We start from the raw sequence: 24,236 nt of genomic DNA, 5'->3' as shown, positions 1-24,236 counted from the left end.
AATAACATAAAGCAATAATATAAATAACAGCAATAATATAAACACAAACAACTTTGAAAGATTAAGGAACTCTAATTAGCACAATGACTAATGACAATTTCATGATACTCAAGACTAAACACTTGCCTCTTGATAGAGAAGTGATTAATTCAGAGTACACACTCTCTCTCTCTCTCCCCCTCCCTCCCTCCATATGTATGTATGTATGTATGTAAACACACAAATATCTGGACATGGTCAATATAGGAAATTGTCTTGTACATTTTTGTAACAGAGGTATTGTTTTATCTTGCATTCTCAGCTGAGGGAAGAGGTGAGAGGAAGAGAATTTGGATCAGAAAATATTAATTTAAAAATAAAGCTATTTAACCATGCCTGTGTAGGTCCTGTTTCTTTTTCATAAATGTACCTGACAGTAAGTACTGTGACTTCTCTTTCTTTGCCTTTACAACACAAGGTGCTAAGCATGTATAAAGGACTGAAGGCCACTAAGTAAATATTTCTGAATGTGTGGCTATCACAAACAAACAAACAAACAAACAGTGACGTTTTGAATTCAGAATCAGTATTGTGAAATCTTATCTCTGGTTCCGCCTTAATTTGCAGCTATGTTAACCACCGTGGAATTTTGCTTCTCTTTTCTCTGTTCCCTCTTGTGCTGCTCTGGAATTACAGGAAGCAAAGGAATTCTAACAGTCGCCTTGAAGGATCCTTGCTCTGGAAAAACTGAGTCAACAAAACATGCCCTGGCAATATAAACAAAGCGGCTCAATGTAGCTGTAATTTCTCTGAAGGCTTCTGCCTGTGACCAAAATTGTAGTGTTTCGGATATGTTGTTGTTTCAGGGTCAAGCCTGAGGAGGTCATAGTAAGGGTCAAATTTCCCCTAGGAGTTCATTTATTCTTCAGCACAGTTGAACTGAATGTTGAGAACACGCTAGGGAAAATACTTAATTGCTGGCAGGAGGCTTCCCTCTCCACCCCAGCCTTAAAAAAAACAAAAAAACCCTGACAAACCAACTTATCTTTGCCTTTACGGTAAACTCCAAATGCAATGAAGTTGTACACAATTACATCTTCTTCCACAAATATTTTTCATGGTAGAATATGAACTTTTCCACAAAGGCCTATGCTGCTGCTTCTTGGTGCAGATATGATCCCTGGTTTTAGAAGTTTAAGCCATTGTGGCAGAAGCTCTGGCTGTTTCTCCAAAGGAAGCTATCCAGTAGCTCCCGGCAATGGCCCAGAAACTTTATGTGTTTGTAATCAAAGAGTTTACCTAGCTCAGTATGGAGAAGCTTATCACCAGAAAGCTATCCACTAGATGTCTAATATTTTGGCTCTGGTAAGCCATGAAACAGATATAGAACAGGATTCAGTCCACTGATGTCTCTTTCTCTTTTTGCCCTGAGAAGTCGAGGAAAATGGAGGGGGTGGGGTAGGGAGAGGATGCTAACTCTTCGACTATCTACAAATACTAACTTAATTCTTGGTCCTCTTTATATATTGATCTTCATTCAATGACCAATGAGCTGATACTTTTTGAAGGAACTAAATCACATTCACATTTATATTCTCAATATAAATGAAAGCAAAAGTAATAAATAAGACTTATGGATTCACATTGACATAGTTCTTACTCTCTCTGAATACCAGGACATCTGAAGGTCCAGCTCACTCTGCTGAACAGGTGCTTTCTTCCCTCTTCTTTTGCGGAGAATAGTTTGGGCTCAAAACATTGGTCAGACATCATACTGGTTAGGGCTCTCTCTTCTTTTCTCCACAAATGCTATTATGACTGTGTGGAAGGAGGGCCCCAGAACCTACAGCCTACACTCCCCACTTCCAGCTCACCCTCCCAGCTGCTCCAACTCCACAATGGCTGCCTGGCTGCCAGGAGCCTTGGGGATGACTACACCTTGAGGCCAACTTAGTGACTGGTGAGTCAGTACTTGGAACCTTGATATCATGAGAAAGCTCAGAAAGCTATCTCCTTTGTATTTTATCTTCTTCTATTAGAATGTAAGCTTCCTGAGAGTAGGAATTGGTTTGTTCTCTCTCTCTTTTTTTTAATCCCCAGGATTTAGAACAGTGCCTAGTACAAAGAAAGCATTTAATAAACATATTCACATTTCCTCCCTCCCTCCCTCTCTCCCTCTCCCTTCCTCTCCCTCTCCTCTCCCTGTCTCTCTCTCTCTCTCTCTCTCTCTCTCTCTCTCTCTCTCTCTCTCTCTCTCTCTCTCTCTCTCTCTCTCTCACTATCTATTACCATTTAAAGTTTAAACCAGGGGTACGGAACCTGCGGCCTCAAGGCCACATGTGGCCGTCTAGGTCCTCAAGTGCAGCCCTTTGACATAATCCAAACTTCACAGAACAAATCCCTTTAATATAAGGATTTGTTCTGTAAAACTTGGACTCACTCAAAAGGCTGCACCCAAGGACCTAGAAGGCCATGGGTTCCCCACCCCTGGTTTCAAGGATCAAAGTACCAATAGACTGTGCTTGCTTTTGCCAATCTAAATACCATTCATTCAATACTCCGAAGAATTCAAGTGAAAGTCACCTACTCTGAACCACCGAGTTTCACAGCAGCCATACCCTGATTCTCAATTTTATTTACAACTTCATAGGATCATAGATTTAAAGCTAGAAGGGACCTTCCATGCCTCACATGAATGTATTTGCAGTCACGCTGTTATATACGCTCTCACCCTCTGACACAACACCTGTAAATCTCAGCACCAAATCAATCATTCAGACAAACTGCTAATTTTGCCCATGTCCCATTCTGCCCACCCACACTCCGCTTTGTCACAAGCCCCCAGGGGTCAGATTTTGCACTACCATGATAAACACACCTAACTGACATCAATGAATTCTTGTTCTTTAAGCAGCAAGAGAAATTAATAGTGCTATCTAACAACTGTAGGCCTAGCTCTGTCTGCATTATAATTTGAATAGCCCTAGAGTCTAATAATAAAAAATGTGCAGTTAAATAAAACATCTTATAGGCTCTTCTCAAATAGGAAAATAAAGGACTTGGTAACACTGTCATGCCTATTATGTGCCCAGATGCATCAACAACTATTACTTCAAAGGCTATTTTGTCATCCATTTTGTAATGCTTTTAGTGGGTATAAGCAAAAAGGCCATAACAAAAGTATTTTCAGCTTAAATGCCATCATCAATGCCAAACAATATCACAAAAATAAAAATAGCCAACAAGAAGGAAATTATTTCTTACCACTATAGAAGTCATTTCAGAATCAGTATTCTACATATAGCAAAATAATCAACTAGAGAAATTGTCAAAATTAATATGAAATTAGATGAGAAGTTGATATTGTATGCAAAAAATGGGAGATGAACAAAAGAATCTGACTCTATAATCATTTCATAGAGATGTTTAACTGAAGCAAAACAGTTAACACTAAGAAGAGGCCAAAAGAACGCAGAAACCAGCTCAGACAGCAAACATTTAATCTGCTTGGTAAGCAGAGAAACATCGGAATATAAATTAATTTGCCAAACATTATAGAGGAAGACAAAACATGATTATAAGAGTTATCCCCTCATAGAATAGTGAAAAGCATTTGAGGGGAAAAATGAGCCAACAAGAAAATTTGAAGATGCAGTTAAACCAGATTGTCTGAAAGGCATTTGAGGCTGAAACTACAAGTAGATAACTAATAGGGAACAAATAGAATGATACATTAACAGGTAAATTGACAGTTTAAAAATTATCCTTTTAGCAAACCACTATGACAATAATGGAACCACCGTGTTTGGCCACTACCAACAGAGTATCTTTTCTGCACTGTTAGGAGGTGTCAGTGGCATTTAAATATAGAAAGATGGGGAAGAGGAGCTAAACTTTACAAAATTATGCAGAAAGAGTCCATGCTGGAGACATTATTCTAAAGGCATTAGTGACCAATTTTCAAGATATCTTAAAGAGGGGATGATTCTAAAAGAATGGGAAAAATTACGAACAGCATTTACACCCTCCGCCCCCAAAAAAGTGACTAAGAAGAGAGCAGAATTGGCAGATATCTTTCTTATATCTGTAAGAATCTTTGTGAGAATGATCTGTGGAAATACAGAGTATACCTGCTAGATAGGGAAAAGGAACAAGAAGGTTTTAACCAATTTTCTACAGCAGACCATGTCTTCATAGTCAAAACTGACTGAGAGCTATAGAGAACATATGATTCCAGTGTATCTATTCTTGGTTAATTTCAAGAAAGCGTGACTCAGAAAAAAATATAGCCAGTCTTAATGTAGCACATATCACACAATGAACCTCAGATGACTTTGGGCATCTAATTGCTCTGTACCAATATCAAAATGAGTCACGAAAAAGGGAGGTAAGTGCTCATCTAAAGTATTTACTGGAGTGAAAAAGGATAGAAGAGGGAATCTTCATGATGGCAAAGTTCTCCAAATGTTCCTATTTACTGATGATGTTGTATGAATTTGAATGAAGCCCTAGTATATGCTACACAAAGCCTCCTTGGTAAAAATCTATAATTATTGAAGACATTGTTCTAAATAATCAACTAACAACACTAGAAAAATCAGAGCACATGAAAAATGTGTAATGCCAAGATTGTGAAATGTAGCTGGATGTGATCTCCTTTATTAGGATGTAAGCTCCTTGAGGGCAAGGACCATGTTTTTGTCTTTCTTTGTTTCCCCAGTGCTTGGCACATAGTAAATGCTTAACATATGCTTACTGTTTGCCTAACTGACCGGATGGGCAGCCCACTGAACTAGTCCGGTGGTCCATATGTAGTGGACAAGAGCTAGAGATGGATAATGTTCTGGGCCCAGAACTAGAGGAAATTAAGCTGAACTGCATTTGGGAAATTGTGCCATCTTTTCAATAATTCTAAGTTGCTGATTGCTACAGGAGTCCATATTTTCTTTTTTAACACCAATGTTTTCCTGGTGATGACCCATTGTTCCTAATCATGGATCACCAGGGCGTCAGGAAGACAAAAACTATAAAATATTCCAAAGGGCAAATGAAAGCTGTGTAATGGGCTAAAGTACATTACCTATAATGACTTGAACCAGTGTTAGTAAGGACATAGATACTGGAGGTTGGTAACGTAGGGTCCTTGGTAATCCCAGGATGAATGCTAAACTGACCCTAAAGAAACACTGAAGCAATTAGAGGAAAACTTCTAGAACACTGGGTGAATGCCTCTCAGAGAATAAAGGACAAGATCACACAGGACAGAAATAGCTAGAGGGAAAAATCACAAGTTCATCAAGTCAGTCAAGTAAGGAACACTAAGTATCATGTGGCAACTGTTACTGTTGTTCTTCAGTTGTGTCCCACTCTCTGTGACCCCTTTTGGGGTTTTCTTGGCAAAGATACTAGAGTGGTTCACTATTTCCCTCTCCAGCTTATTTTACAGGTGAGAAAACTGAGGTAAACAGGGTTAAGTGACTTGCCCAGGGTCACGCAGCTAATGAGCGTCTGAGGCCAGATTTGAACTCAGGAAGATGAGTCGTTCTGACTTCATGCCCGGCACTCTATCCACAGTGCCGCCTTGCTGCCTCTATCAAGTGGCAGCCATGCCTTTAAATATTCCACAGCTATCAATGTACTCACTAACTCTCCTACTGTTTTTTGAAGAAATAAAAATGCCCTATCATTCATTGTCATTGTTTCCATTTTATAGAAGTGATTGAGACAAAGGCTAAACAAATTTGCCCTACACTAGTTTCAGTATCTTGTTACTCTTAATTAGCTCTACAGTGCCTGAGCTACCCCCTTAAGACAATGAATTTATTCTATTTCTCTTTGGGGATAAGTTGATACAGTAATGCAAACTTGCAAAGAATGCTCTGTGTCCCCTGTGGCAGTTTATAAGAAAGGGGAAGTGACATCTTTCTTCTGCTTGGGCAGGTCCAAGCCAGGCACAAGTTGAAATTTAGTGCCCAAATAAAAGAAAGCCCAAAATAGCGAATAGCTAGAGTACTGATGGAGGAAGATGGCAGTGAATGTGGCTTTAGGCAGCTGCTTATCAATGCTCCCTCTGCAAAGAAACCCAGAAGTGTGTGAGCACAGCCAACATGCCTTAGAAATATTGAGGGAACATTTTTAAATTATCCTAGTCTGAAGCATTTGGACTAATCTGAAAGAGAAACCCTTAACAATCTTTCTTTAACCATCAGTTCTGAAACAATGCTCTACTCCTTTCTTTCCAAAACAGCTACAGGAAGGACTCCTTCCCTGAAGTCATTAGGGCAGTGATGAGATGGAGACAAGGCCTAGAGATCCTTGAATAGTTTACCAAAAGGAATTAGAATAATGACGCACCTAAAGGCAGCACTAGGGCAACTAGGTGGCACCATAGTGCATACAGTGCCGGGCCTGGAGTCTGGAAAACAGAGTTCAAATCTGGCACTTCCTAGCTGTGTGACCCTGGGAAAATCACTTCACCCTATTTGTCTCAGTTTCCTCAGCTGTAAAATGAGCTGGAGAAGGAAATGGCAAATAACTCCAGTATCTTTGCCAAGAAAACCCCAAATGGTGTCAGGAAGAGTCAGACATGACAAAAATGATTGAAGCTGAACTGAAGGGCAATATTTTTCCTCATTTCACAAAGGAGTTGGAGTCCTGACCAGAAGTGAAAGGACCTTTGATTATTACAGATAACCTATTATTAGTTAGATGGGGGTTGGGGGTGGGGTATGAGCCCTTGAGGCAAAAGGTCAAAGAATAATTTGGTGATTTTATGAGGAAGATTCTCCTGGGACTTCTGAAAAAATTAAGTGAATATTGTTCTGTTGAATGTTAGACCTAAACTGTGTAACATGTTTTGTCATATTGTGAAATGTGCTTTGTTCAAGATTCCTATAAATGTTATTTCAAGATGCCCTGTCTCAGAGACATGTCAGAAAGTAGGAAAGGATTCTGTCAGTTTAGAGTGACATTTCTCTCTGCGGCAGGACAATGATTGAATTTAAATTAATAAAAAATGTTTAAATAATCAAATTATAAAAACTATAGTCATATTATTATTATTTTTTGGGTTAGGCATTGGGGTTAAGTGACTTGCCTAACATCACACAGCTAGTTAGTGTTATATGTCTGAGGTCAGATTTGAACTCAGGTCCTCCTGAATCCAGGGCCGGTGCTCTATCCACTGTGCCACCTAGCTGCCCCTATAGTCATATTATTAAAGCAGTAATATTATGATAGTTAAAAATATTAATTATAACAAAAAGATTTGTGCTTGAAGCGCAGAGCATGCTATTAATTTTTTTCTTCTACAAAAGTGAGAGTGAAGATTGAAAATTGTAGTTTCCTCTCAACATTAAAGAAAGGGTGTGTGTGTGTGTGTGTGTGTGTGTGTGTGTGTGTGTGTGTGTTGTGTGTGTGTCAACGAAGTCCCAGTAGAGAGCTACAGGCATAGCTAACTTTAAGTAAGCATACACATCTACATTTCAATCAAACATTTATTGAGTACAATCTGACCCTGAAGTACCTTTCCAGGCTTGCCATGGGTAATTTTCCTCCGTAGACTCTACAATTCAGCTAAACAGGCCTTTTTGCTATTCCTAATATAAGACATCTCTGTGTCCTTGCACTGACTGTCCTACATCAATCAATCAACATTTATTAAGCACCTTTAACGTGCTAGGCACTGTGCCAAGCGCTAGTGATGCAAAAAGAGGTAAAGGAAATCCCTGTTCTTAAGAAGCATATATTCTAATGTGTGTGGGGGAGAAGACCTCAGCAAACACACACACACACACACACACACACACACACACACACACGCAGAGACACACACACACCCACCCACCAGCAAGTTATATACTGGATGAACAGATATAATTAACAGAGGGAAGGCATTAGAATTAAGAGGGGTTAGGGAAAGCTTCCAGTAAAACAAAGTATCTTAATTGGAAGCTAGGAAGGTCAATAGGTTTGGTGAACGAGGGATTTCACTCCAGGCATGGGAGATGGCCAGACAGAAAGCTTAGAGCTGAGAGATGGAGCACTTTGTGCATGGAACAACCAGGAGGCCAGAGTCACTGGATAGAAGAATATGCAGTGAGGAACAAGGTGTAAGGAGACTGGAAAGGTGGTAGTACTGGCCAGAGGAGGCAGGAGCTAGGTTATAAAGGGCTTTGAATGTCAAACAAAGCATTCCTATAGGCAATAGGGAGCCATTGGAGGTGTGTGTGTGTGTGTGTGTGTGTGTGTGTGTGTGTGTGTGTGTGTGTATACACGCATGCTTGCTCTCTCGAGCTTGTTGGCATGGTGGGACTAATGCTTTAGGAAAATCACTTTAGTATCTGGAGGATAGATTGGAGCAGGGAGAGATTATATACCTGAAATGCTTTCCTCACCCCTTCACTAGCTTGCTGACTCCTGGCCCCCAATTCATAGAAGCCATAGTTTTCTTTAAAACGTAAGTGAAGTTCAGCCATCAACACAAAACCTTTGCTGATCCCCAAAACTACTAGTATCCTCCCATCCCAAATTACCATGTGTTTATTTTGTATGTACTTAAATAGATACACATCATATTTCCTATAAAAGAATGAAGACTCCTTGTGATCACGGACTGTTTCATTTTCTCTTTGTATCTCTGACACTAAGTACAATGCCAGACACATAGTTAGCAGTTAACAAACGTTAGCACTGAAGATAAATTGAGTTGGGGAAAAATTTTTTTTTAATAAAAACTGAGGTTCACAATGGGATCTCTCTAAATAACAAATTTCTCTAATATATTAGGGAATATTTTGTCAACTAGGTGGCAAAGTAGTTAGAGTGCTGGGTCTGGGGCCAGAAGGAACTAAAGTCAAATCCAGCTTCTGACATTTCCTGGCTATGCAAACCTGAGCAAGTCACTTGACTCTTGTTTGCTTCAGTCTCCTCACCTGTAAAATGGGAATAATAATAATAATAATAAGACCTACCTCCCAGGGCTGCTGTGGGAATCAAATGAAATAATATTTGTAAAACACTCTGTAAATCTTCAAGTGCTTATATAAATGATAGCTATTATTGCTGTTATTATTAAAATATACTATTCACACAAATTCTATTCATGCAAACCTTTCAGAAATACTTCTCACATAAAGTGAGATCTACATATATTAAAATTTGGATCCCTAAGAAATGTATCAGCCTCTATTTCTGAGTCGTATATGTCTGAAATCCTATTTACCCAGAGAAACATGATTTAGTTAACAAATAAAATTAGTTTTCCTTACTCAGCCTTGACTGAAGCATCCCAGAGTTATTATTTGCTGTGTCATTAAGTCTCAAAGTTCCTCTGCCCCTTTCAGTCCAAGATTGTGTTGTCTTTTTAAATACAAAGAGTTTGCAGTTGATCTAAATGAAAAATAAAAACAAAGACAACTTGTTATATGGGTAAATTTGTTCTGAATCAAGTATCTTCTGTAGGTCCATTTTCAGATGATCTCAATGTTATGAAGGATGGGGATCTATGACAATCAGAAAAGAAATTTAAGATGTCCTATAATAATGAGCGTATGATATAGCTTAAGAGTAGCCCAACCACTCCAATCTACTGTTTGAACTAAATGTCACAAGGTCATGGAGAAGGAAGAAGAGAAGGGAAAGAAGGGAGTCCTGAGAGAAGCAGACTCTGGGGTTTGAAAACATTTGCATGATTGCTTTAAATTTTATTTCCTATCATTGGATTGAGAGTCATTAAACTTGTCATGCAAATCTGCATAAACAATATACAAATTAAAGCACTCTACATGGCTCAGTATATGAACATAAGGGAAATTTTGATTTGGACAAAATGTCAAACAAACTCACTTAGCTGAAAGAACTTTGACAAAGTAAAAAAACAAAACAAAACAAAAACCAACAGTGAAGAAAGTGCCAGGAGTCAGATCTCAGGCATTTACTCGATGTTTAACCTTTGACAAGTCACTTAGACTCTGTTTGTCTCAGTTTCCTCATCTATAAAATTAGGATAATTAATGGCATCTACCTTCCAAGGTTGTGGTGAGTAACAAATGAGGTAATAATTGTAAAGTGCTCAGCACGGTGCCTAGCACATAGTAAGGGTTACATAAATGTATATTATTATTATATTAATAATTACTATAATTATCAATACTATTGTAATATTGTTATAATATTATTATTGATTCCTATATTCCTTATCTTGGATGTAGGTCATCTTTTCAATACAGCATTTCATAAATATTGTGAGATAGATATATTTCTTTCAGAACTGTTTAATTATAGCATTGATTATAAAAAACAGTTACCACTGGGTTTTTTGTTTTGTTTTTTGGCCCTAAATCTTAGGTCAATCAAATCACTGATACAACTGAGTATGTGAGAGGTAGGACCTATTGTAATATAGCCTACTAGGGTATCTTTTTTCAACAGAAACTAATTATGAACAGGTCCTTTTCACATAAGAGGCAAAAATCCAAGTAAAATAGTGGTTCAGTCTAGTTCAAAGTTAATATTAATTTACAAGCTTTTTCCAGGAAAGATATTACTGTCCTTCATCTTCAAAGATGACCCTCCTGATGGTTATCAGTCATAGGAATGTTGACAAACTCACCTTTAACACATTATGTTCTTCTTCCTCTCCTGTTATAACTTCAATTTTCTCCAGTATACATTTTGGTGATGACTTGGAGGAAAATGCAGCTGCTGATTCCTTCAGAGTTGTATTTTTACAAGAGCCTATTCCCAAAAGAAAATGAAATTAAGCAATCTTCACACTGTGGTTATTTGCCATTCTTGGAAGATGTTCTTTGTTGATATAAATTAACATAAGCATTGTTTTGGCCATCAATAACCTTCTGTTTCCAAAACAATCTTACTGCTACTAATTAAGCTCAAAGACTAGTTGAGTTTCTAAATAAAATCTTATATGACAATTCAAATGAAGTTCAAATTATATGGCATTTAACAATCCAAAAGGGTTAAATATTAATTTTATTTATTTATTTGCATATGTACATTATTTTAAAATACTTTTAAATCATATATATGTATTAGCAGTACATTAAGTATATCTAATTTCACTCTAAAATATGAGCTATTCTTAACAATACTCATGCATACGTGATCTCACCACAGACAAAACGTAGAGAGAAGAGAAGAAGAAAAGCAGAGAAGAGGAATCCTTACTTGTCCATGAAAAGTGGAGAGGAAAAGACACAGAGGAAGTGAATGGCTTTTCTTTATTGTATGGATCCTTTTCTTGGTGAAGCTCAGTGAATTTTTGTGGACTCTGAAAAACAAGATGCATTCTTTAATACTGTCCTTCATATACACTAACTCAAAAGTTTCTGTTCTTTTACACACACACACAGACACACACACGTGTGTGTGCACGCACGAGCGAAGCAATTTCTTTTTAATCAAATTAGCTTTTTCCTGATCAGTACCAGATAATGAAATAGTTATATGAATACCATTCCTGGTTAGTGAACATTTATTAAACATTTTGTACCCTTGATCCCATCTCCTACAGTCTCCTCTGGGAGCTCTCCCCTATAACCATTCCTCATTTCTCTCATTTACCACCTCCTCTCATTTACTTGCTCTTTCCTCAATACCTACAAATATGTGCAGGACTTCTCCATCTTTCATAAAACAAAAACTGCTCCACTTGACCCTGCCACCCTCTTAAAATTCCATTCTTTATCTTTTCTCCCTTTACCAAACAAAATCTTTGCAAGCTTCACCTACACTCTTGTGTTGCTTTCCTACCCTCTTCCTCACTTGTCAACTCCTTTCAGTGACTGCCAACTTCTCCCCTGAAACCACTTTTTCTAAAGTTATCAACAATCACTTAACCTCTGTCCCATTTCAATATTTTTGATCTTCATCCCAGGAATGGATTCTTTCCTCCTTTTCTATCTTTAAAAGTTCCTCTCTTCCTTTCCAGGACCAACTAGGAAGCTTCCTCTGAGTTCATGCCTAGGTGAAAGCTATCTTTTTTTTTAACTTAAATTTCCTTCGTATCTTGAACCTCATACCTCTGTACTTGTTTTTACTTTTCCTTGTGTGGTTGTATCCACATCTGCCTTGTTGCTTCACAGTATCTTATACTCAATATATCAAGGATCTGTGGCTTCATAGGTGCCAAGAGCCCCTCCACCTTGTTCTTGTTGTTGTTCAGTCATTCAGTCATGTCCAACTCTTCATGATCCCATAGATGATAGCTTGCCAATACTGTCCATGGGGTTTTCTTGGCAAAGACATGGAGTGGTTTGCCATCCCTTTGCCAGGTCCCTCCACCTACCCAATATGAAACTTGCAACTTATTTTTTGAAAGTTGCTGAAGGCTTAAACAGGTTAAGTGACTTGTCCCTAGTCCCTCAGCTAAGGTCAGGTCTTGCACATAGGTGGTGTTTAATAAATGCTTGTAAAATTTAATTTGAAATCTTAAACCTTAATAGATTAAACATTGACTTAGTTATCAGAGCTTCATGAATTCCAGCACAGTACCTTGTTCAAGTGGGTGCTTAATAAAATTTGAACTAGCAATCACTAATTCAATTTTTTTGAGTTTATGCCCCAGGAGTAAGTCATTCAAAAGTACCGCACCTATGTTTTCTATCCCCTAACATTTCAATGGTAATTGTAATGGTTTTCATCGCTGTACTTCAACAGAACATTGTTTTGTGAGGATGCATTAACAAATGATTAAAAAGCAGTTTGCTGATGTTCAGTGCCATTGAAATATGCTAAATAACAATTCTATTACCAATTGAGCATATCTAAGTGTCTTTAGTACTGCTGAGATTTACCTCCCCCCACCAAAATTGTGCCTTGATTAACATATGCCAAAGCACTTATATAACAGTATTACAAATGTAATATACTGTAATTATGCAGCTCCTTTCCTCTGAGGTTTCCAAGCTATTATCCTAATAACTAGAACATGCTTCCCATGAGGTTCCTTTTGTTCAAAGGGGAAAAAAGCATATCATTTCATCAAAGAGAGCTGAAGAAAAGTATATTAGAATTTAACTACTGTTTTGATGATGTTGCTATTAGAAGCACTAAAATGAATTTTTTCTTATAAGTGATAATTGAATTCTTTGATAATTGAAATCTTACCAAAACTCTCTCATTCATGTTTTCTCCAAAAATGAAATTGGAACTATGGCTTTGTAAAGAATGTCTGTCTTCATTTAGTTGACTTCTGAGGAAAGAAAGAATTTTTAAAGTATTATTTTTCAAAATGTGATGATTATCAGCCATTCCATATACATATACATATATATATTTTTTTAAAAGATGAAAAGACTGGATGACAATATAAATTGAAACTGAAAACAATCTATGTTACAAATTCAAAACACTATAGTTAATATTGGATGATAGCTGATAATGGAAAGGTGACAAAAAGCAAAACTGTTGTAGATATTTTGAAGCCTCTCACCTCTTTAGTCTCTCTTCCCTATTTAAGCTCTTTCTCCATTTCCACCCCCAGGAAGCCAGCACTGTTTCCTACAAAGTCTCCCTAAATCTAAAGCAAAGAGCTCTGATAAGTCAATAATGCTCCACAGAAAATTTGCCTAATATCTTACCCCTAGGAGGAATATTAAAAAAAAAAACCCACTTGCAGAGATAGGGAGCTAAAAGGATTACATTTCTGAAAGTAGAATTTCAGCACCTGGGTCAATGGAAATTTTTGAGTTGGGGTGAGTGAAGGGAAGGAAAGATATTCCCAGCCTCTTCAAACCATACCTGTAGATACTAGCAATAATCCACATTCATATAGCAGAAGGTTTTCTTAACAACATTATGAAGCAGACAGCACAAGTATCATCCCCATTTTATAGATGAGGAAACACAGTGACTTGCCCATGGTCACATAAGTACAATAATGGTACTCATAATAGCTCAGGTTTATACAACACTTGAAGGTTTGCAGAGCACTTTACACATAATATCTCATTTGGTTCTAATAACCAGTGAGATGTGTGATTAAAATATGATCCTATCTTATAAATGAGAAATCTCAGAGACGTTAAGTGACTTGCCCCTGATCACACAGCTAGATCTAGGTCTCCTATCATAGCATACCTATACTTCAATGAAATATCTAGCTTGATTTGCTCTGCCTTGACGTCAAACATTTCATCAGATAATACAAATAAAAACTACTCTGCTTTCTTTCCCATCTTCTTTCCTTTGTCAGAGTCTTGTGGAAGTAAAGCAATAACAAGGAAGTAGGAAAGAAAAAGAGAGTTCAATAACCTGGATAATCCACTCCAATATATATCAAGGTGTTATTATTTTTTTTGGTAGCTCAAAGTCCAAAGTCCATCAAGAATCATTTCAGAAGCATGTGAAATACACATGCATACACATAGATATAATATAGTAATCTTAACAATCTATCTTTGTAATCTCAATTCTTTTTTCATGAAAAGTTAAAAAAAATAAGGGAAATTAGAGCAAAAACACCAGAAATTACTATTTAAATTGCTCTCCCCCCTTTATTAACTCACCTTATTGGGGTAGGACTTAAAAGGTATGAGCTAGTACATGATTTGAGTAAGGGGTGAGTACTTGCTGAATTTTCACTCTGCATATGAGGATTCTCTTCAGAAAGCTGAAAGAAAAAAATGCTATCATAAAAAAAGATTATGTTAACTCTGCTTCTCAGAAAATAGATACTAACAAGAATTTTACTGTTTTTAAACCTTTTAACTGGTCAGTTTTTGCCTGCTTTATGATTAAGTGTGACCCAAAATTTTCATGTACCTTAGTCAATTAGCTGGGGAAATGATTGAAAGTTAAAGGAACCTCTTTGACTTTTAATTTTTAAACTAGTTAGCAGAAGTCAATTCCTATGCCTGGATCAGTGATGCCACATCTCTAGACTGTAAGGCCAACACCATTATTTCACTGAAAAAAAGCATGAATGAATGAATCCATGAAAAAAAAAGCTTTTATTAAGCACTTACTATGTATAAAGTACACTGCTAAGTGTTGAGGATACAAATAGACAAGCAAGAGAGTTTTTGCTTTCAGAGAGCTTACAATCTAACGGGGGTGACAGCACATTTAAGAGGCTTTAACTGTGTGAGATAAAGAGGCCCCGTGTTTTAAGGGTGCAAAGCAGATTGTAAAGTATCTTCTTTAGCGTCATTTCTACTGATAAAATGCACTGGTTTTTCCATGTTGAACTATCTGATGGTGCCAAGGACTGGTGGTTAGAGCTTCTTTTCTGAGTCTTAGGAGGTGTGGGTAGATTTCATCTCCACATCTTCCTGAGATTGCTTCCCAGCATGAGGGCTGTGGGTGTGGGACCTGTGGTCTGGGGGGTGTTCCACTCCCAGGGCTCTTGGTTTTACGTATCCATTGATGGAAGTTGGTCACAAGTTTGTGTTGTTGAGGAAGGTAGGTCCTCCACAGTGATTGCTCCCTTCAGTGATGAGTGCAGGACCTGGGCTGGGGGTAGAACTGGTAGTCAGGGGGGTAAGTCTAATCCCAAAGCTCTTGGGTGGAGGTCCTGGGCTGTCTTTATTGGGGTCTGAGGTGGTTGTTTTAGTAGCGGTGGTGGTTTAACCAGTGTGTCATGTGCAGCCTCTTGTATTTCCCTCAGCTTCCCTTCCTGCTTTGGCTAAGTTGACTTGCCTGCCCGACAGCGACAACATTGGCAGTACCATTATCTTTCTCTAAATTGGTCAGAAACCCATCTTCAGCTTTACTAGAAACCTTTTTACTCTTTTAACTAGTTAATCCTAATGTGTAAATATACATATGTAGATATATTTATATATTATCATTAAAATTTGAGCTGAAAGGCTCCGTAAGTCACCACCCACCCCCTCCTTCCCTCATTTCTCAAAGAACCTGAAGTCCAGATGGATCAGGTGATTTGCCCACAGTCCAAAGCTGGCACTATGTCAGAACCAGGATTAACACCGAGTTAACTAAATTTTCATTGAGTAAATAAAACGGACTTGTTTTGTTTTGGTGCTAACACCTTCGTAGTGTTGCTCTCCTTGAATGAATGAAAACTCGATTAGTAAGTGCTTATTATATGTATAGCACTGTTACAATGAGGTGTGAGAGGGAAATAAACCAATCCTCAACAGTTAAATGGAAATAGACTTCTTGGCTAGAGTCAAACTTCCAATAGGGCCCTTTCCTACCTTTTTAGTTTATTTACACCTCATTACATTTCTAGAATTCTGAGATCTAGCACAGATCACTCTTGTCTCCCAGCTGTGCATTTCCCCTCATCGTTCCCCCAGGCTTAGAATGCTGTCCCTTATCACCTCTGCCTCTTAGTGCTTCGAGTCCCAGCTAAAATTTCATCTTTTACAAGATGCCTTCACTTGAATGCTAGTATTTCCCTGTGAGATTATTTGCAATTTTCCCGTATATATTTTGTTTGTACATAGTTATTTCCATATTGTTTTCCCTTTAGACTGTGAGTTTTTAAAAACTAAGACTGTCTTTTGCCTTTCTTTGTATCCCAGAACTTAGCACAGTACCTGGGACATAGTAAGTAACAGATGCTTGTAGATTCAATGTGGGCTCAGAGAGCCCAAAGGCAAAACTTAAGGTAAGTAGAATTATCTTCCAAAGCCCATTCCCAGGAGCATATTGTCTCCACTTTCCTAAGGTTTAACCCATCCCAGCTGTGACATTTCATCCCTGGAACTCCTTGCTTTGATATTCCCTTACTTCATTCCATCATCCATTCAAAGCTCTCCCTGGGTGATAATAAGTGGGGAAGGGACAAACTAAACCTTCCTATCATACAAACTAGCTAATGTAGTTCCAATAGAAACAGATAACATTATTTGGACACAATTAAGATATCCACAAAAAGACCCCTGTAGTGATTCAATGTAATTCCACTTGACATACATTTATTATGTCACAGAGGCTATTTTTCTTACCTCATTTTTTGATTTTTCACTGGTCTTGTAAAATTCCTTGGCCTTGGCATGCTCAAATGCATTTCTTCCTACACATTTCTGAGATTGAGGTGGTTGCAAAATGGCAGGTCTTAGAATGGGACATCGTTGACTACGCTCCCAAGGGCCTTAATAATACAGAACAGAAGGATAAGTATAGTTTTGAAACAAAATGTGTCCACCAATTTGGGGGCCAGTAAAAGGCAAGATTTCTTCAGGAAAGAAAGGGTTGAGACAACCACATTTAATCCTGATTCACTCCTTTCTTCATCCTATCTAGAAGTCAAAACAAAACAAAACAAAAAATACCCCCAGTATGATGGGTTAGCAATTTACTCCGTGACGAGTACACTGTACTCGTCTAACACCTGACAAGAGGGGAAGGATCTGAATCAGCAAGAATTGTCTTTGACTCTGGTTCACTAAAATATGTATAGTCAATAAAAACCTTCAAAGCACATTAAGCTGTAATGGTGACTACACAAAAAGGGTTGGGGGGGAGGTAGGGTACATAACTTAAACGTCCCACTTCTGACCCACACTATCAGGGTGACCAAGGCAAAGTCATGTACCCTTTCAGTTCCCCAGATGACTCTCTAAAACTGCAAGTTATAGTCTTCCAGGAATAAAGATATCTGACACAAGAGAGTTCTTCTATGTTGACAAACATCTAAACCCCAACCAAATAATAAAACCAAAGTGACTACATACCTTTTTCTGTCCTGGCAATGTCAACATTCCATTGTGAAGCAGTTGTGGTCATAAAAACATTATTTTTCTTAACTGTAAAATAAATATTTAAAGCACTTTTAAATTTCTTTGATGACTTAAAAAAAACCAAAGAAATATAATCTATTACACATATAACCTTTAACCATGTGTTGTTCAGTTATTTTTTCAGTTGTGTTTGACTCTCATTTGGGGTTTTCTTGGTAAAGATATTGGGGTGCTTTGCCATTTCCTTCTCCAGCTCATTTTACAGATCAGGAAACTGAGACAAATGGGGTTAAATGACTTGCCCAGGGTCACACAGCTAGTAAATGTCTGAGGCCAGATTTTAACTCATGAAGATGAATCTTCCTGACTCCAAGGCCAGGACTCTATCCACTTCACCATCTAGCTGCCCTAACCTTTAACCACACCATCACCCCAATAAACACACATTCACAGCTACTTATATTTTTTAGCCCCAGGGGTAAAAACGCTGGATTTGGAGTCAGAAGATGGGTTGGAAACAGCTCTGCCGCTGATGAGCTGTGTGTCATTTCCCTTTTCTAAACCTCATTTCCTCAGCTATGAGGCAAGGAATGAGATTGGACTATGATCTCTAAGGAGGCCTCTAGGTCTAGAACTGTAAGTAAGACTATGACCTGAAAATGAATTTCCGCATGCAATATATTGGGCAGGTTAGTGTGGTGGAAAGAGCGCTAGACCTGGACTCAGTGGATATCAAGCTTTGAATCTGCCTCTGAAACTTAACTGGGTAACTATTTAAATTCTCTGAAATTCAGCTTCTTCATCTGTAATATAAAGTGACTGGTAATAATAGATACCACTCATACAGAGCTTTAAAGTTTGCAAAGCTTCAAATGTCATCTCATTTCATCCTCACAACAACCCTTGGAGGTAGGTACAATTATTATGCACATTATACAGATGAAGAAACTGAGACAGGAATATTTAAATAACTTTTCCACTGCTACACAAGGAGTATCTGAGGCCAGATCCAATACTCCACCCATGTCACTACCTATTGCTTCTAATGCTTTTAAGTATCCACCATAAATTGGAGGAACAAAAGAGAGTATGTATGTAAAACACTCTATAAACCTCCATGTATTATATTGTTGTTGTTCAGTCAAGTTTCAGTTGAATTTGACTCTAGGTAACCCCATTTGGGGTTTTCTTGGCAAAGATATTGGAGTGGTTTGCCATTTCCTTCTCCAGCTCATTTTACAGATGAGGAAACTGAAGCAACCAGGGTTAAGTGACTTTCCCAGGGTAACACAGCTAGTAAAGTATCTGAAGCCAGATTTGACTCAGGAAGAAGAGTTTTCCTAACTCCAGGCAGGCACTGTCTACTATACCACCTAGCTGCCTCAATGTGATATATCTATATCTATCTGTATATACACATATGTGTGTTATATCATATATGTACATATATGTTTATATGCATATATTATATATGTATAATTAGCCACTTTCTTTGTAACCCTTTTAGATTTCCATTTATTTTATGTCCTCTTCCCCTTAGAAGATAAACTACTTAAGAGCAGATTGTTTCTTTTTGGTTCGATTATTTTTATATTTTTATCACTTAGCAAAGTGCTTATTGATCTCCATCTTTTTTCTTTCTAGCTAACAGTAGTCATTGTAGATACTGTTTCTGCTTGCTTTTCTTCACGTTATTTTATATAAGTCTTCATAAAAGTATCCATATTCCATTATTTTAATGGCATCATAACATTCTCTAACATCGATTATTTAAAACATTTTTTATCTGTGAAAATATGATTTGCTTGCTAGTTTCTACACTCTGGGGAGGGTTTAGCTGTCCTGTGGTAAACTTACCACTAGATGTCGCTATTGGCATTGAAAGAACAAATAGGCGGGCTGACTTTGCTTAGGTTAGTTTCTGTCACTTTGTTACCATGTGAGATAAAGCTAGAAAGTTGGTGGATAATTGCGAATACAGGCTCTTCTAGGGGAGAGGAGAGAGAAGAAATAGTATGCTAAGGAAAATCCTTGATTATGAGGGGTGTCTGGTGTGAATGGACAACTAAGTCTCTAACATTGTAAACAGCAAGACCATTTATGCTGCACTGTTAAGTGAATGATGAATTAATCCACACGAATTGATGTTTCTTTTTATGTTATCATATACTGGCAATTCTTCAGGCCTGGAATACTCTCCCTTCTCTCTGCCTCCTGTCTTCTTCCCCAGTTTCCTTCAAGTCTCAGTCAAAATCCTACCTTCTATAAGAAATCTTTCCTGATCCCTTCCAATATCAGTGCCTTCCCCTGACTGATTATCCATTTTATCCTACATATAGCTTGTTTATACATTGGTGTTTCATAATGTCTCCTCTATTGGACAGTGAGCTCCTTAAGATCAGGGACTGTCTTTTTTCTTTCTTAGTATCCAGAGAGCCAGGCTCATAGTAGGTACTTAATACATGCTAATTGATTGACTGACAATACTTTGATGAATCTACAATCTCATTGATAACAAATAGAACTCATGTTATGTGGAACATGGATTAGAGAGGGGAAAAAACACGAGTCACAGAAACCAATTAGAAGGCTATTTCAGTAGTCTGGATGAGGTAATAATGGATTAGGGTGGGTGACTGGGTAGAGAAAAGGGGACAGATGGGAAAGATGTAGGGGTTTGTCAACTGGTTAGGTATGTAGGGTGAAGAAGAATGAGGAGCTGATGATGACTCTGAGGTTGTGAATCTGGGTAACTAAAAGAATGGTTGCACCCTCAACCAAAATAAGAAAATTAGGAAGAGGGGTGAGGTTGTTTTTTTTGGGGGGGGAGAATACTGAGTTTTGAATCCCTACTTTTCCTCTAAAATTCAGTTCAAATACAACCTCCTACATTAGGCCTGTCCTGAGTCCTTTCACTTGTTAGTGCAGCCACCTCCCTTAAAAATCATTTTGTATATATTCTGTACACACACATATATACAGTTTCTCCAAATGAATGTAAGCTCCTTGAGGGCAGGGATTAAATTTGATTTTAGTCTTTGTATTTCCACCACCAAGCATAGTACCTTGCACATAACAGGTAAATATTTATTTGTTTGCTTAATAGTAACAATAACTGTCATTTACATAATATTTTTAAGATTTACAAAGTGCTTTGCACATATTATCTCACTGGATCTCCACAATAACTCTGTGATGTACATGCAAGTATGATCCCTATTTTACAGATAAGGAATTGAGAAACTGAAGATTGAACAGGTTAAATGACTTATTCCTGTTCACACAGCTGCTAAGTGTCAGAGACTCAGTTTGGGACCAGATTTCCCAACTCCAAGACTAGTGGTGATATCTACTATATCAGGTGGTTTTAAGAGATGTTAAAAGATGGACTCTTTCCACTAGTGCAAAATGCATGCAGACCTTCTCATGTTTTTCAGTTCTTGGTGGTACAGTAGAATGCTGGAGTCAGAAGACTCAAGTTTAAATCCCACTTTAGACTCTTACTAGTTGTGAGACCTTGGGTAAGTCACTCAATCTCTGTTTACCTTAATTTCCTCAACTATAAAACGGGCATAACATTAGCACCTACCTCCCAGGGTTGTTTTGTTTTGTTTTTAGGCAATCAAGGTTATATGACTTGCCCAGGGTCACATAGCTAGTATGTGTTTAAGGCTGGATTTGAACTCAGGTCCTCCTGACTCTGACACTAGTGCTCTATTAATTGCACCACCTAGCTGGCCCTCAGGGTTATTGTGAGGAACAAATGAGATTATATTTATAAAGTGCTTAACATAGTGTCTGGCCCATAGTAGGCACTATATAGATGCTTGTACTCTCCCTCTCCTTCTTTCCTTCCATAAATCTGCTACAGAGGATCTAGCACTCCAGAGGCTTTCAGATTCTGTTACTACACTTTAAAAATATTAGAACCCTTTAATTATTCAAAAATATATAAGGTGGGTTGTTTCTGTTATTTTCAATAGAGCTCCACATGTGAAACATGCAAGCAATATCAAGCACCCTGTAGGCCAGTGGTTCTTAAAGTTGTGACCTCAGGACTTCATTAAGTACTTAAAAATTTGTGAGGACCCCAAAGAACTTCTGTTTATGTGGGTTATATCTAGTGATACCATATTAGAAATTAAAATTGATAAAAGTTTTAAAATATTTATTAATTCATTTAAAATAACAATAAGCTTATTATGTGTTAGCATAAATAACATATTTTAATGAAAAATAAGTGAGAAGAGTAGCTTTTACATATTTTCGCAAATCTGTTTAATGTCTGGCTTAATAGAAGACAACATTCTCCTATCTCCTTCTGGATTTAATTTGTTTAGATATGTTGTTTTGGTTGAAGTATATAAAGAAAATCCATCCTCACGTAGACATGGAGTTGGAAGAGGGAGGAGGATTTTAATAGTCAAATAATATTCAATATTATGAGAATAATTTTGATCTAGATGACCCACTGAAAGGGTCTACTGACCACACCTTGAGTATTCCTGCTGTAGGCATTTCACAAATAGTAATGGAAAAACATGGAATTGATTTGAATTATGGAAGAAAATATGAACCGAGTCCTCTAAGCTTAAGCAAGCTTACTTAAATGGAGGGTGGGAAGAGAATTGTTTATCAGTTTGCTTTGACAGTATTAGTTCCTCCAATTTAAGGTTTAGATAAATGGCTCTTATTACCAAGTCTATATAGATATGAGCATACCCACTTTCTGTTGTTCATTCCTCCCAAGAGCTTAAAAATTCTCTTAGTACAACAACAACAACAAAAACTATTACTAGTGCTAGTACCATTACCAGTAATACTAGTACTAGTACTATGACGACTACTAGTTGTATCCTTTTCTAATGTTTGTACCTTGCCAATCACATAGTAGGCAGTACAGGGTTGTAGAGGGTATATGACCTGGAATGAAGAAAAACCTGTTACATAAATCTTCATTCTAATATTTACTTACTAGATATGAGTCTGGGCAAATCATTTACGCTCTTTGAGCTTCAGTGTCCCTGTATGTAAAACGGAAATAATATTTGTACTACTTACATTACAGTGTTGTTACAAGGATGAAAGGAGATGACGTGAATTACTTTGTAAACTTTGAGTTATTACTTAGATTAATATCACTTTAGGTAGGCAAAATTCTGTCTCATTGGTACCTAGTATATTATTCGTGATCAGTAGCACCAATAGGGTCACGAAGAATAGGGATTTTCATTTGTTTTACTACATTTATAGTTCCTAGTGTTGATTCATTCATATTTTTAAAACAGGGCACATGCTTTTTCTTATTTGGTAAGGCTGGTTTTTGTAGTGTGTATCATATACAGCAGACTATATTTTAATTAGGGAAGCTAGGTGGTACAGTGGTGAATAAAGTGCTGGTCCTGGTGTCAAGAAAACTCATCTTCGTGAGTTCAAATCTGGCCTCAGACTCTTTAGCTATGTGACCCTGGGTAAGTCACTTAACCCTGTTTGCCTCAGTTTCTTCATCTGCAAAATGAGCTGGAGAAGGAAACAGCAAGCCATTCTAGTATCTTTGCCAAGAAAACCCCAAATGGCATCACAAAGAGTCAGATGCCACCAAAAAATGACTAAACATAAAAAAAATCTTATAAGTAATACAGTTGCTATTACTATTTGACAGTAATAAAATCTTAGGATCCTGACTCTCAGATCATAGATTTGGACCTAGAAGGGACCTTAGAGGCTTAGTCCAACTCTCTCATTTTACAGATGAGAAAACTGAGGCCTTGGAGGTTAAGTAACTTGCCCAAGGTCCCTAAATAAAATACTAGATCTTAGGAAAACACCAGACCTGGAATTTGAATCCATTTCCTCAGAGGCCAGAGTCTACATGTAATAATTTAAATACAATCAGTGACATCTCAATAGTATAAATGATGTATTTTAAATATTTTTAGCCATCTAGTATATACAAGGTACTATGCTAGTCCCTGGAGACATGAAGTAGAAAATGAAATGGTCCCTACACTCAAAGGGCTAATATTTTACTGGTGGGGGGAGAGAGGGATGGATGTTTCAAATAGTCTGCTTCAGTTTGGTGCTGGCTCAATTAAAAAGTCGTTTATTAAGTGTCTGTTATCCTCAGGAACAGATGTGGATACAAAAACAAAAGGATGAGTAAATTCAAGGTAATTGAAAGTAGGATGAGAATGTTTAACACTTGGGGTACCAGGAAAAGTATCTGGGCCTGAACCATGAAGGAAGTTAGGGATCTCTATAGGTGATGGTTAAAAGGAGAAAGCATTCCAGGCTTGACAGAAACTCTGTGTGAAAGGATATGGAACACAGATAAACTATTTTAATGAAACAATTCAACATTGATTCAGAATAAATGGAAGAGTGCTGTTTGAGTAAGTGAAAAATCCCAGACTGAAGTATACTATATAAGTAATTACATAAGTTTAATTATTGTTGGGTAGTGCACACATTATCAATTAACAAGTGGGTACTAATAAGTAAAATACATTTAAAGTACATAAAACTGCAGCATAAATACAAAAATCCTTAACAAATTGTAGATTTTTGTTGAAAATGGTATAATTT

At 37.4% G+C, this 24,236-nt stretch overlaps 1 protein-coding gene across 2 annotated transcripts in view; it reads right to left on the bottom strand.

Moving 5' to 3' along the window:
* RANBP3L (RAN binding protein 3 like) overlaps window positions 1-24,236 on the bottom strand; it is a 71,782-nt gene that overhangs the window by 22,338 nt on the left and 25,208 nt on the right. For both annotated transcript variants that reach the window (XM_020995926.2, XM_020995930.2), the window contains 7 exons: window positions 17,646-17,717; window positions 16,917-17,062; window positions 14,508-14,611; window positions 13,108-13,192; window positions 11,167-11,269; window positions 10,592-10,716; window positions 9,249-9,369 (listed from right to left, as the gene is read on the bottom strand). In XM_020995926.2, the coding sequence (XP_020851585.1) occupies window positions 9,249-9,369; window positions 10,592-10,716; window positions 11,167-11,269; window positions 13,108-13,192; window positions 14,508-14,611; window positions 16,917-17,062; window positions 17,646-17,717 (756 nt within the window). The remainder of the gene's footprint in view (window positions 1-9,248; window positions 9,370-10,591; window positions 10,717-11,166; window positions 11,270-13,107; window positions 13,193-14,507; window positions 14,612-16,916; window positions 17,063-17,645; window positions 17,718-24,236) is intronic.

Source organism: Phascolarctos cinereus, unplaced genomic scaffold, assembly GCF_003287225.1.
Source record: "Phascolarctos cinereus isolate Bilbo 61053 unplaced genomic scaffold, phaCin_HiC Scaffold_4;HRSCAF=312, whole genome shotgun sequence".
NCBI lineage: Eukaryota > Metazoa > Chordata > Mammalia > Diprotodontia > Phascolarctidae > Phascolarctos > Phascolarctos cinereus.
This window is presented reverse-complemented; position numbering and strand designations above follow the sequence as displayed.